The 13,630-nt window shown below is 37.6% G+C and overlaps 1 protein-coding gene across 3 annotated transcripts in view; it reads right to left on the reverse strand.

Annotated features, from left to right (window-relative positions):
- LOC127662404 (CAP-Gly domain-containing linker protein 4-like) overlaps window positions 1–13,630 on the reverse strand; it is a 74,625-nt gene that overhangs the window by 38,726 nt on the left and 22,269 nt on the right. For all 3 annotated transcript variants that reach the window (XM_052153559.1, XM_052153558.1, XM_052153557.1), the window contains exons 5-6: window positions 12,535–12,696; window positions 12,307–12,425 (exon numbers count right to left, since the gene is read on the reverse strand). In XM_052153559.1, coding sequence (XP_052009519.1) covers window positions 12,307–12,425; window positions 12,535–12,696 — 281 coding nt within the window. The remainder of the gene's footprint in view (window positions 1–12,306; window positions 12,426–12,534; window positions 12,697–13,630) is intronic.

Consider the following 13,630-nt stretch of genomic DNA (forward strand, 5'->3'; position numbering starts at 1 on the left):
CCATTTGGAGTACTCTCTTCAAAGTCAACGAAAGCTACAGAGGTTTGATGCACTACTCATTTCTTCTGGGGTAGAATGGGTTGGGTTTTTTCATCCTTAGATATGAATGTACAAATTTTGACAACTTTAATTCTAAACACTCTATTTGTACAGGAACATAGAAAAATCAGCATCTCTGGGTGATGTCTTCTAGGCAACTCTACACATCAACTGGGTCTTTCTGGGACTACGAAAGTATAAGGCATAGCTCTGTTCCAAAACCGAATGAGCTGCCTTCCCTGCTGGAAAATTCAGCTTTAGTTTGTGGTTGTTTTAGAACATAAGCATGGTACCTAGTTCCCAGCTGGTCATGAGCCATCCAAGCTGGTCATTAGTTGATGACCACCATATGAACACCTTAAGCTGGTACGACAAGTTGGTTTGCTGCAGGTCCAAGAGAGACTAACAGTTTGGACCAGCTTTCATGTTCCACCACACATCTACCAGATGAAGGGTGGGCGTAGGCCCGACAGTCGGGAGGTTGTGAGCCCTTCCACGTTACAAATCAGTTTACCAGATAATCGTACAAGCTGTCATACACAACATCACTGTACGAATGTGCGAGTTATTTTGGCAACCGCATTAATTTTGTAGTACTTTGAGAATTTGAAATCATGTCAGAGCTGGCATAATTGTAATGTGCCATAAGCCACGTCCACACTAATATGTTTTCTTAAAAAATTTATTCATTTTGATACACTTAAGCATACAGTAAAATATACTTCGGTTTTGATGTGAATGCAAAGTGGATATTACATCTTCTGCTAGCACTTCTTCGTGACAGCATAGACTCAACTGTGACTGTTGCCACCTTGTGGACCAACGTATTAATGCAAAAACTTCCAGACGCATTTGCATTCTGCACATTCAGAGTACATACGGTTAGAAAATCAGGCTGCACACATTAAGTGCTCGATCACTCTGATTATGACAAAATTTGCGTCACGCATCCTGTACACATAAGCCTAGCATTTGCATCGAAGAGGTTACCCCATGTGATTCTACCCTCACTAGCAGCCAGGCAATTTGGTTGCTTAGGAGACCTGGAGTTTTCAAACGAAAATGGATTAGTGTGGACTCTTTCTGACACTACAAAGCGCTTTACTCAGTGAACAGGGGACACTCCTCAACCAACATCTGTGCAACATCCACCTGAATGATGCAACGGCATCCATAGTGCGTCAGTACCCTCACCACACACCAGCTATTGGTGGAGAGGAGAGTAGAGTGACACAACCAATTCATGGATGAGGAATATTATTAGGCCATGACTGATAAGGGTCAATGGGGGGAATATGGCCAGGACAACGGGATTACACCCTTATACTTTTAGAGATGTGTCCTGAGATTTGTAATGACCACAGAGAGTCAGGACCTCGGTTTAACGTCTCATCCAAAGGACGGTGCATTCTTACAGTACGTACGGTGTCCCCCTCACTATAATGGTGCATAAGGACCCACACAGACCACAAGGTGAGCACCCGCGCTGGCTTCCCAAATACCTCTTCCAGCAGCACCCTTAGTTTTCCCCAGGAGGTCTCTCATCCAGGTACTGAACAGGCTAAGCCCTGCTTAGCTTCAGTGGGTAACCGGTCTTGAGCAAAAGGGTGATATGGCTGCTGGTAATTTGGTAAGCTTCGGTTAAATCACCCAATTGACTCATTCAAGGGCATATATTTAACAAATTTAAGCAGACAGAATACAACAATGTACCGAAAAGCATAAGCTGCTTGTACGGCTGCTTTTTTAAATAAACATACATTTTATTAAATAATGAACAGTTTTGCTAAAACTAGAAGGCAAAAATAATATGTTGTGCACCAGAATGCAAAACACACACATAGGTGAGTGAACAAACCTTGATTCTTTTTTTTTTTTTGCTGAATAAGAGACGGTTGAGAGGGTTGTGACTATTCATCAGTCCAAAAAAACATCCAAGAGATGGATGGTGCAGTTGAACAGTGATAGGAGATATGCTGACTGTAGGTGATAACATCCTGACAAGTGATGCCCTTCAAACCTGTGCTCTTCTAATATCCCTGTCAGCAAAAGGTAATGTTGAACTACCTCCAAAATTGTGCTGAATAACTGTTATCACTATCCCTGTGACAAGTGTTTGTTTGCAAATGGGCTTAATACGCACACAATTTATTGTTGATAAAGTGGATTATGATTTTAAAATATGATAATATATGCAGTGATAAGAGGCAGACATGCATTACTATTCATCTAATCCATACGCATGTGTAGTAAATCATACCACATACAAATATATTTATACAAGATGTAAGTGCACACATGTACAAACATGCACATGTGTCCTGAATTAGCATATCACATAAACACATCCCCTTTGGCAAGCCTAAAGGGTTTGCTGATGATTAAATAAGAACAGAAGATAAAAGTTAACTTGGAATTGGCATGGCCATTACAAGCTCAAAATACAGTCAGCTGTGTGTTTCTTAAAAGAAACACTATTTAAAAAAAGAAACACTGTCACTATTGGGGATGTACAAAAACACTTTTTTTTTTAAACCAAAATGGTCTTTGGTTGGCCTGATGGATAAATATTTTTTGACACGTTTCATGCATATTCAAAACGTTCAAAAACACCTTTACAGCGCTCAACTTGTGGAATGGAATAGAACACATGGGGATGAGAAGTTTTTTATGAACGTATCGATGTAGCACAACTGAATGCAGCGGTCTCAAGATGAGTCTTTCTAAATTTCATACAATGTATAACCTCAGAGGGCACTGTGTTTACTATGTGACGCACCAAAAAGTCTGATGCATGTGTACAAAAACACATCCTTAGAAAAGCTCTTAAAAGTCTACCACGGACAGATTATTTTGCAAAATGGATTGTTGTGGACTGTAGACCACTGATAGGCTAATGATAAAGGACTTACACTGACACCTAGGGGTCTGGATGCAATATCATTCAAACATAATAGTTTAAAGTTACTGATACCATTGCAGAAATTCACAGTAAGCTATTTATGAATTAAATCCATGAGTGAAAGTGTCAAATAACAAGCTGGTTACTGAGATTAAGCACATGGTCATGTGATCCGAACATGGCAGCCCCCATGAGGGGACTCATTCAATGTAGAATAAAACAGCTTGTATAAGGTTACTGATATTATTGGAGTCTTCCTCTCATGTGAGAGGTCATAATTTTATACATATGTATGTCAAAATAACTAGTAATTTATTTAAGAGTAAAACATTTTAATGAGGAAAAAATACTGAGTGCATCTTTAAATGATGGAAATAAACTAGACTTTGCCATTTAAAGCCACTTCTTGTTTTGTCGAATCAACGCTTTACTTGTCTGCCACAATGGTGTAATGTATTTGAACTATGTGAATTATATGTAATGATTTAAAATGTAATTATTATATTACATTGAAGAATGGAATTGGACCCCTGAAAATGTGCCCTTCAAGTGTAGTCAGAAATATTGTAATTACGAGTTTCGAGCACATGAACGATCAAGTGAAGTCGTACTTACGAGTTTGAAACTCGGAATTCTAGATGATGCACGAGTTGCCGAGATGGGATGATGGAAGGGATGTGTTGACAGGAAAGCTGATGGAACCGAATGATTTTGCAAAAATATTTCAACTTTTGTATATTATTTTTAATAATATTAATTTGTTATGCATGACAGTCAACTAATGACTTGTCTTTTCCTATTTGTTTTAAGCAAACTAATTAATATTTTCTTACTATGCGTTTATAAATCCTATATGTTGTGAATAAGTAATGCAAGTTTATTAATTTAAGTACAATATTTACTAGTACAACAGAAAAGGAGCATTTGACGTCATTCATTGCAAATTTGTTTAAGTTTGGCTTCTTGCATATTTTGTTTCCCACTTGAATGCATGACAAGCCATTGTAACGAATGCCCAACTCAAAAGGAACGAGCTTCCGAGGTCCACTTGAAGGCAGCAATAGACCAACAGTTAAAAAAGTACAGACTGAACTCAAGCATGTACAGCCCTTCAAAAGGGTATCTGACAGATATTCAACAAACAGGCTAATTACTTGTAATCTTTGGATCACATCTTTGGATTATGTATAATAGCAGGAACATTGATTACCGCAGATAATTTTAAGACTTGAAATGTATTGTTAATTGAATTGAAATAGTTGCACAATTGTTGTTTTTATGGCTGTAACTAAGGTGCTTAAAAGAGGGCTTTACCATTTCGAAAGTACTGCATACCTAAATATAGCATGCTAAAACAATCTCAGAGAAGTTGAGTCTCTAAATAAAAAAATCTCTGAACTCATTCTCTTCAAACCACCATCCTGAAAAAAAAAAAGAAGCTATTTTTACTTAAAGTCTGGTCGGTTGGACGACTACTTAAGTTGGCTTTCTTGCTCATCCTTAGCGACTATGGCTCTAAATATGCACGTGAAAGCCCAACAATGCTGTAAAAGTATCAAAGATCTAATTTCCTCAATCACTGCTTGCATAACTGTGAAAATTGAAATGTAAGGAATATTTGATTATGCTCCTCTGGTATCAAAGACCAAACTATAACATTACATTTACTGAGGCTACAGCTGACATGCCACCTTCAATAAAGTTTAGCCCATCACAGCACACATCAAGCCACAAGCTAAACTTCTCCTACAGCACACTAAATTTACACTGCATCAGACTGCCCCCTAATGGATGCCAAAACCATCTGCAGTAAAATCAACTTTTCTCCTTTAGCCTGAACAGCTCCATTCTGTGAAATAAAAAATGACATATTAAGATGGGCTGAGTTTGGAATAGCATACCAGTCTATGGCAGAACTAGGAAAAGTAGCATGGTAGAATGCCATGGTAATTTAACTATACTGGAAGAAGTATGGCATAATAAAACACTTAACTGGCAATGAATGATGAAAAAGTCACATATTATGTTATAGTTGTCAGAATACTCGTGGATATCTGTGTTTTTTTTTTTTCATTTTTTTTTTCTCATTATGGTTAAAGTATTACCAAGGATTTTTCAGAACTGGTACCATGGGCATGACATGTCTATTGGACATAACATTGTATTATCTTAATTTCTTCATTATGCATATCATTGTATTCTTTGAAGTACCTTGGAGTCTCATAAAAGCTAACAACACAAAATATGACAATCATTCAGTACAATAACAAAGAACTATGGCAATACCATCTAACACAATAACTATGCAATAGTACTGTATGCTACTAACAAAACATATCAATAAGTTCCATGGCATTAATAATTATGGTACTATCATGTTTTTGAACATATACTATGGTAATGTTATGGTACACTTTGAAGTAATTTACATGTAAATGCCATGGTACATGATGATGACGATTATTCAGTAGTATCATAATATCACAGTATTACCATTGCTGTCCCATGGTATCAACGCAGTACTTCTTTATGTAGAGTGGATTATTATGTCCCTGATTATTATGCTACCCTGTCATGTAAATAATGAGGATATATGTGGACATTAATAAACCCTTGGACACATATGGAAATTATCAGGGTGATGTTGCCAAGCGTAAGACAATGAACAACAATGGTTAGCGTTTTTCTAAACTCCTTGCCCATGTTTTTTTTTCTCTCCCATTGTTGCCTGTTGTCAGTGTTGTTGCTTGGCAACACAACTCAAAAGGCATATTTTTATAGCTAAATCTCAGCTACTTTGGGACGCTGTGCTTCCCACCAACATAAGAACCCGCCAAGTCTGTTGTTATGGCGTTATCAGAAAATTTGATGCTTGTTCCACACAGTGACGATATCTCTATTAAGAGTGTTGGCTCAGGAAAAATTCCTCCCCTGTCTGATAAAATGGAGAGATGCCCAGAGAAAAAACAATGGCAACAGACAAGCAGCACTACTGGCAGAGATAATGGCACGTTAAAAACATGAAGGATGGGGAACTTTGGCACATAAATAGAGAAAAAAAAAGGTCAAGCCTCCCGCCAGTGCCTGACAGGAGAGCTGATGAACTCTTGCAAACAAATGCTCTGACTAGAGGAGTGCTAAAACAAACTGCTCTGACTAGAGGAGTGCTAAAAGGCAGGGGTTAGCACCTATCTCCCCAAAGGCCTGGCTGAGCTGAAATGCATGTATTTTACAACATTTAAATAAAATCAATAATTCAGTGCCATCTGCTGTTTGTAAAAAGAATGACTCCTGGCAGAGATGCTCTTAGAGTGTAAAATCAGTTTGGGGAGAGGAATGTGCATGGCTAATTTACTGCTGTGCTGGTGGGAGCAAACTGAGTGGAAAATAATAAAGATGATGTGAATGTGCATGTTTGTTACCATTTAAAAAGCCTGACCCTGTGTGCCCACTTACCTTATCTAACCCAAGTCTCAACCTCAGACAGCTCACATATGGACCATTCAGAAACCATATGATACATGCTGCACATGAAATTGGCAAGAGCTAGCTAAAATGATTAGTTCAAATCTGACAGGCTTCCACGCAACTTCTAAGAATCTGTGTACAAAGGTGTTTAATGGTCCACAAGGAAGGCTGTATTTAAAAGGTCCCAGGGAGAATTAATTATTTTATTTACCCAAACATCCACCCATCCATCCATCCATATATCAATGCATCCATCTGTCCATCCATTCATCAATCTATCCTTACATACAGTGTTGTAGTCAAGTCTCTCCAGTCTGAGTTAATACGAGTACTCTTTAGGTTGAAATCAGAGTCTTTAGTGTTCAAGTCTGAGATGAGTCATGAATATCGCGACTCGAGTCTGAGATCTGTTCTGGACTTTGGTATTACAACACTGCTTACATCTGTTCATCCATTTACATCTTATGTAAACTTTCAAGAAATGCCTGAGATCTCAAATTTGAACATACAAATCACAAGACAAATTAAGAAATTACATTTGGCATAAAGAACATTTTTATTATTAGAAAATGAAGATTTTTAGCAGCCCCTTACAGTAATACACTCACCTAAAGGATTATTAGGAACACCATACTAATACTGTGTTCGACCCCCTTTCGCCTTCAGAACTGCCTTGATGCTACGTGGCATTGATTCAATAAGGTGCTGAAAGCATTCTTTAGAAATGTTGGCCCATATTGATAGGATAGCATCTTGCAGTTGATGGAGATTTGTGGGATGCACATCCAGGGCACGAAGCTCCCATTCCACTACATCCCAAAGATGCTCTATTGGGTTGAGATCTGGTGACTGTGGGGGCCATTTTAGTACAGTGAACTCATTGTCATGTTCAAGAAACCAATTTGAAATGATTCGAGCTTTGTGACATGGTGCATTATCCTGCTGGAAGTAGCCATCAGACCACTCGTTACAACCAAGGTATGCAGCAAAGCATTTGTGAAGCCACAACACACACAAACTTGAGGCGGATGGGCTACAACAGCAGAAGACCCCACCGGGTACCACTCATCTCCACTACAAATAGGAAAAAAAAGCCTACAATTTGCAAGAGCTCACCAAAATTGGACAGTTGAAGACTGGAAAAATGTTGCCTGGTCTGATGAGTCTCGATTTCTGTTGAGACTTTCAGATGGTAGAGTCAGAATTTGGCGTAAACAGAATGAGAACATGGATCCATCATGCCTTGTTACCACTGTGCAGGCCGGTGGTGGTGGTGGTGTAATGGTGTGGGGGATGTTTTCTTGGCACACTTTAGGCCCCTTAGTGCCAACTGGGCATCGTTTAAATGCCACGGCCTACCTGAGCATTGTTTCTGACATGTCTATCCCTTTATGGCCACCATGTACCCATCCTCTGATGGCTACTTCCAGCAGGATAATGCACCATGTCACAAAGCTTGAATCATTTCAAATTGGTTTCTTGAACATGACAATGAGTTCACTGTACTAAAATGGCCCCCACAGTCACCAGATCTCAACCCAATAGAGCATCTTTGGGATGTGGTGGAACGGGAGCTTCGTGCCCTGGATGTGCATCCCACAAATCTCCATCAACTGCAAGATGCTATCCTATCAATATGGGCCAACATTTCTAAAGAATGCTTTCAGCACCTTGTTGAATCAATGCCACGTAGAATTAAGGCAGTTCTGAAGGCGAAAGGGGGTCAAACACAGTATTAGTATGATGTTCCTAATAATCCTTTAGGTGAGTGTATGTTGTACTTAATGTATGCTAATGATACTATATAATAATAATAAAACATTAAATGATTGTGTCTGGGCAGATTATTTTTAAATATAGTAATGATACAAACGAGACTTTGAAAGAAAAAAGTGCTTAATTGACATGTAAATAATGTGACAGAGCAAAGTTTTTTTTTTGTGATGAAATATGATATTTCTTCAGGCCTCAACAATAAGGATGGGTTGCTGGACAGTAAGAGAGTGTTTCAGGCCAGTTGAGGAAACAGTTACATGCCCTATTGGGCCAGTGCTGCATTTTACTACATCTACACTCATTGATCATGGGTCAGTCCATCACAAGTGGTCCAGTAATTGTAAAGTTGGTTGATTGACCATTTTTAATTTACTTTGAGTGATTAACTCTATGTATTGGTATTGCAAAACCACCACCAGTTTTTTTGGGGTTTTTTTTTACTTGGTTTTACCACGATGGCCATCTTTGAGTTATGACACATGACAGATTTTGGTTATACAGCCATTTACAGAAACCTCAATATCTCGGCTCAGGATGGTCCTAGCTCCTTGGAACAAAAACTTGGAGCATATATAAACATTTTCCACATTCTTCTTCCTTAGACTTAGAACTTAAGTCCTAATGTAATGCTCAAGTTTGCTCAAAGTTCCAGGATTAGGGTCAATTTATAATGGGAAGGGTCTGAGTCTCAGTCTTATTCATTTTTTATTTAATTTTTTGGTGGTACATAGGTATAGTGTGCATGCAGAAATGTTCAGGTTTGAGACTTCTCTTATGTATTAATTTATTTTAATGGGACGAGAAAGTGCAATATGTTTTAAATTCCCCTCACTTTCAGGCTGAATATATCTGGTGGGGAACAAATAGGAACCTGAAATTTTCACAGAAATAAGACCTCTATAGTAGCGTTTTGCTGTAAAAATGTTTAGTTTGAGATTCCAATGGTTACAGAGCTAGGGCAAGTAGAAATCTGGGGAAAAGCCTAGTTTCTTCATGCATTTTGAGAAATGAACAGATGTAATATATGCATAACAAATAACAAAAATGAAAAGTATTTTACATGTACAGGTTTTATTAGAAGATGTGAGATTTCCTCACTCAATACAAAGTTGTAGGAGCTTCAGGTGACAGTAGTCAATTCGGCAAGTGTCACTTTTCTGAGAACATTGTAAATGGAAACCCACACGTCCTCAGTATGAATGATGTTCTTGGACCAGGTGGGTGGAATAATTTGACAAAAACATCATAGTTTTCCACTCTGATGTCCTCAGCCAATGGTGTGTCTTTAACGCATTAAGTTTCTCAGCCAGAGAAACCAAAAATGAATCCCTAGGGAGAACGACAGTGATCATATCTGCTCTGTCAGTCATAACCCACTCCTTAAAGGTGATATTATCAGGACGTGTGTCAAGACATAAGGCCTCTATACTTGAACACTAGTCACACTTGTTGAGCATGCAGTCTTAACTGTTTATGTCACAGACTAGAAGTTCCAGCAGGTCTTTGTAGTCCACTTTTAGCTTTGCTGACTCAACCATCAGCTCGATGTTCTGATGTTGTGTGTGGAATCTCAAATATTTTACAGCAGAATGCTTCTATAGAGGACTAATTTCTGTGAAAATTTCAGGTTTCTATCTATCCTATTTCAGGTCCCCCACCAGAGATAGTCAACCCGAAAGTGATGGGAATTTATATAAAAAACTATTTTTTTTTAAAAAGCACTTTCTTGCCACCATAAAAAAAATACATCTCAAACCTAAAATGTTCTGCATACACACTATACAAAGTGGAACTTTGAGCAGTCTTGAGCTTTACAGTCAATTCTAAGTCTAAGGAACAAGAATGTGCAACATTTTCTTGCAAAACAAGAATTGTATATTATACAAATACATTAATATACACTACAGGTCAAAAGTTTTGAAACACTTACTCATTCTTTATTTAATATATATATATACAGTGGGTGAACTAAGTAATGAATACGTCAAAAACATTTTCAGTAAATATATTTCCAAAGGTGCTATTGACATGAAATTTTCACCAGATGTTGGTAACAACCAAGTAATCCAAAGAAACCAAAACAAATGAGCTCAGCAAATTAAGTTGTGTGTAATAATGTGAAATGACACAGTGAAAAAGTATTGAACATGCTTACTGATATTTATTTAATACTTTGTACGAAAGCCTTTGTTGGTAATGACAGCTTCAAGACGCCCCCTGTATGGAGAAACTCATCGCATGCATTGCTCTGGTTTGATTTTGGCCCATTCTTCCACACAAACAGTCTTCAAATCTCGAAGGTTCCATGGGCCTCTTCAATGAATCTTGATCTTCAGTTCTTTCCATAGATTTTTAATGGGATTTAAGTCAGGAGATTGGCTGGGCCATTCTAGCAGCTTTATTTTCTTTCTTTGAAACCAATTGAGAGTTTCCTTGGCTGTGTGTTTGGGATCATTGTCTTGCTGAAATGCCACCCTCGTTTCATCTTCATCATCCTGGTAGATGGCAGCAGATTTTTGTCAAGAATGTCTCAATTATGTGTAGTTTGCCAGTACTATTTGCTGAAAAGCAGCCCCACACCATGATGTTCCCACCTCCAAACTTCACGGTTGGTATGGTGTTTTTAGGGTGATGTGCAGTGTCATTTCTCCTCCAAACATTGTGTGTATTATGGCATCCAAACAGTTCAATTTTGCTCTCATCTGACCACACTATATTCTCCCAGTATTTCACTGGCTTTTCCAAATGTTGTACAGCGAACTTTAAATGAGCTTCAACATGCTTTTTTTCAGCAATGGAATCTTGCGTGGTGAGCTTGCATACAGGCCATGGCGGTGGAGTGCATTACTTACTGTTTTCTTTGAGACAACAGTACCTGCTAATTGCAGGTCTTTTTGAAGCTCTCCACAAGTGGTCCTTGGCTCTTGGACAACTCTTCTGATTATTCTTTTCACTCCTCTTGTGAAGAGCACCTGGTCGAGGCAATTTATGGTGAAATGATTGTCTTTCCACTTCCGTATTATGGCCCCAACAGTGCTCATTAGAACATTCAGAAGCTTAGAAATGCGCCTATAACCAATGCCATCGTTATGTTTTGCAACAATTAGGTTGTGAAGGTCTTGAGACAGTTCTTTGCTTTTACCCATCATGAGATGTGTCTTGTATGACACCTTGGCAATGAGACCTTTTTGTAGGCCATCAGTGGGGACTGAACCAGCTGATATTAATTTGCACTGACAAGGGGCTGGATTGCTTTTTATTTACTGATAGTTTTCAGCTGTTGTCTTGGCTTTCCATGCCTTTTTGCACCTCCCTTTCTTCATGTGTTCAATACTTTTTCCCTGTGTGATTTCACATTATTACACATAACTTAATTTGTTGAGCTCATTTGTTTTGGCTTCTCTGTATGTATGGATTACTTGGGATGTTACCAACATCTGGTGAAAATTTCATGTCAATAGCACCTTTGGAATTATATTTACTGAAAAAATGTTTGACGTGTTCAATATTTCACCCGCTGTATATTGTTTTTTCACATTTTAGAATAATAGTAAAGTCATCAAAACTATGTAATAACATAAATGGAACTATGGGAATTATGTTGTCATTTTGCAGACATAGACTCTTGACATTTTCTCAACCAACTACTTGAGGTATCACCCTGGGATGCTTTTTAAACAGTATTGAAGGAGTTCACATCTATGTTGGGCACTTATTGGATGCTTTTCTTTATTATTTGGCCAAGTCATTAATTTCAAAACTTTTTTTTATTATTCAATTTTAGTTTTGTAATTAAATAAATTAATATGGTGGCACAATTATATTTTTGTCTACAAAAATAATTTCAAACATTTAAGCATACACCTTCAGATAAAAAGATTTTTAAGATTATGAGAAACATTTCAGTCAAGTGTTTCAAAACCTTTGATGTGTATATACTAATATATATATATATATATATATATATATATATATATATATATATATATATATATATATATATATTTTTTTTTTTGCCTTTTTTTGGTGGGGCAAGGGAAAATTGGGATCAGAATATTCAAACCCAGCTCCTTGTAGGATTTTCATATTCACTATTTGTAGCCATATATAATATCACATACCCTAAAACCAGGGTTGGCTCCCAGCTCCAACAAACACTTCACTGCAGCGGTGCACATGTTCGAGGCAGCGATATGCAGGGCAGTGCCAAAGTCAAAATCACTACAGGTTGCATCCACCTCTGAAACACAAAAGACCACATACAGTCCTCAGTACTTGGTTTGTTTTTGCCACGGGATTCAAACTGTGATAGTGACTGTATTCCCACAGTCACTCCATTGTCTATTCACCTCCCGGCTGTGAAGCCTGAAGAACCACCCGGATGAGAGGAGGAATGTCAAAATATGCGGCATAGTGCAGAGCATTCATATTCGTCCAGCGGCTGCGTAAAGACGGCTCGGCTCCCAGCGCTAACAGCTGATGGGCGAAATTGGCAGCGCTTTCAGCATCACCTGCAAATACAGATGTGAATCTCATTTTCCAATCTCCTCCCACAATTTCAAGAGCTGGTTCATTGGTCTGTCCTTGCTGAGATGTCTGCTCCAAAGTTGCTACACTTTCTGACCAATGAAATACATTGATATTTATATAACTCTTTCAAATTGTTTTTTGAATAATAGATAACGATTTTCAAAAAATATTTTTATCAGACCAATTTGCTAATAAACCACTTGAACCAATTATTTGGTAAAAACATGTATTTCAAGCTTGTTTTCCTAGCCAAAAGATATGCTAGTAGCTTTCCTAAAGAAGTAACCCAGCTAAAATGCATGACATTGGTTATTGTTATTAACAGCAATAATTTACATCAAAATCTTTTTAGAGCTGTAGTCTATGTTTAGGGCTATAACGAGATTGACTTGGCAAAACAAACTAAAGGCAACAAGCTAACAAAGTATTAAAATTTAAAAACTGGCAAGCTCGTGTCTGGTGAAACAACATTACATTTAAATTATGATCGTGTTGCTGATGATTAAAAACTATTTTTTTTTTTTGCACATTGTTACATAATATGGAAAATAGCACATACGTTTCTTTTGTTACTTTCTTTCTTTGCTGAGAGTGCTCTCTCCATTTCTCTCTCACACACAAGTCATGGCATATACCACCTAAAGATGGTTAAAATTAGCAGACTTGTTTAAATTGTTATACTCATAACATTTATACTCATGCAGTAATGCAATTCTTTCTTGTATTTTTTATCTTTTAAAATGATGGACCACTTTTGGAATTATCCGTCAAAGTTAATTTATTATGTTCATTCATAAGTAGTGGTTTTGGGGTCACGGTTCAGTACGGTTTCTTTACAGTGGGGAAAACTTCATTTAAAAAATGATTTATTTTGAAAACACAGTGGCTAATTGGAAGCAATTCTTATTGAAAAGG

The sequence above is a fragment of the Xyrauchen texanus genome, chromosome 22 (genome assembly GCF_025860055.1).
Source record: "Xyrauchen texanus isolate HMW12.3.18 chromosome 22, RBS_HiC_50CHRs, whole genome shotgun sequence".
In the NCBI taxonomy this organism is placed as follows: Eukaryota; Metazoa; Chordata; class Actinopteri; order Cypriniformes; family Catostomidae; genus Xyrauchen; species Xyrauchen texanus.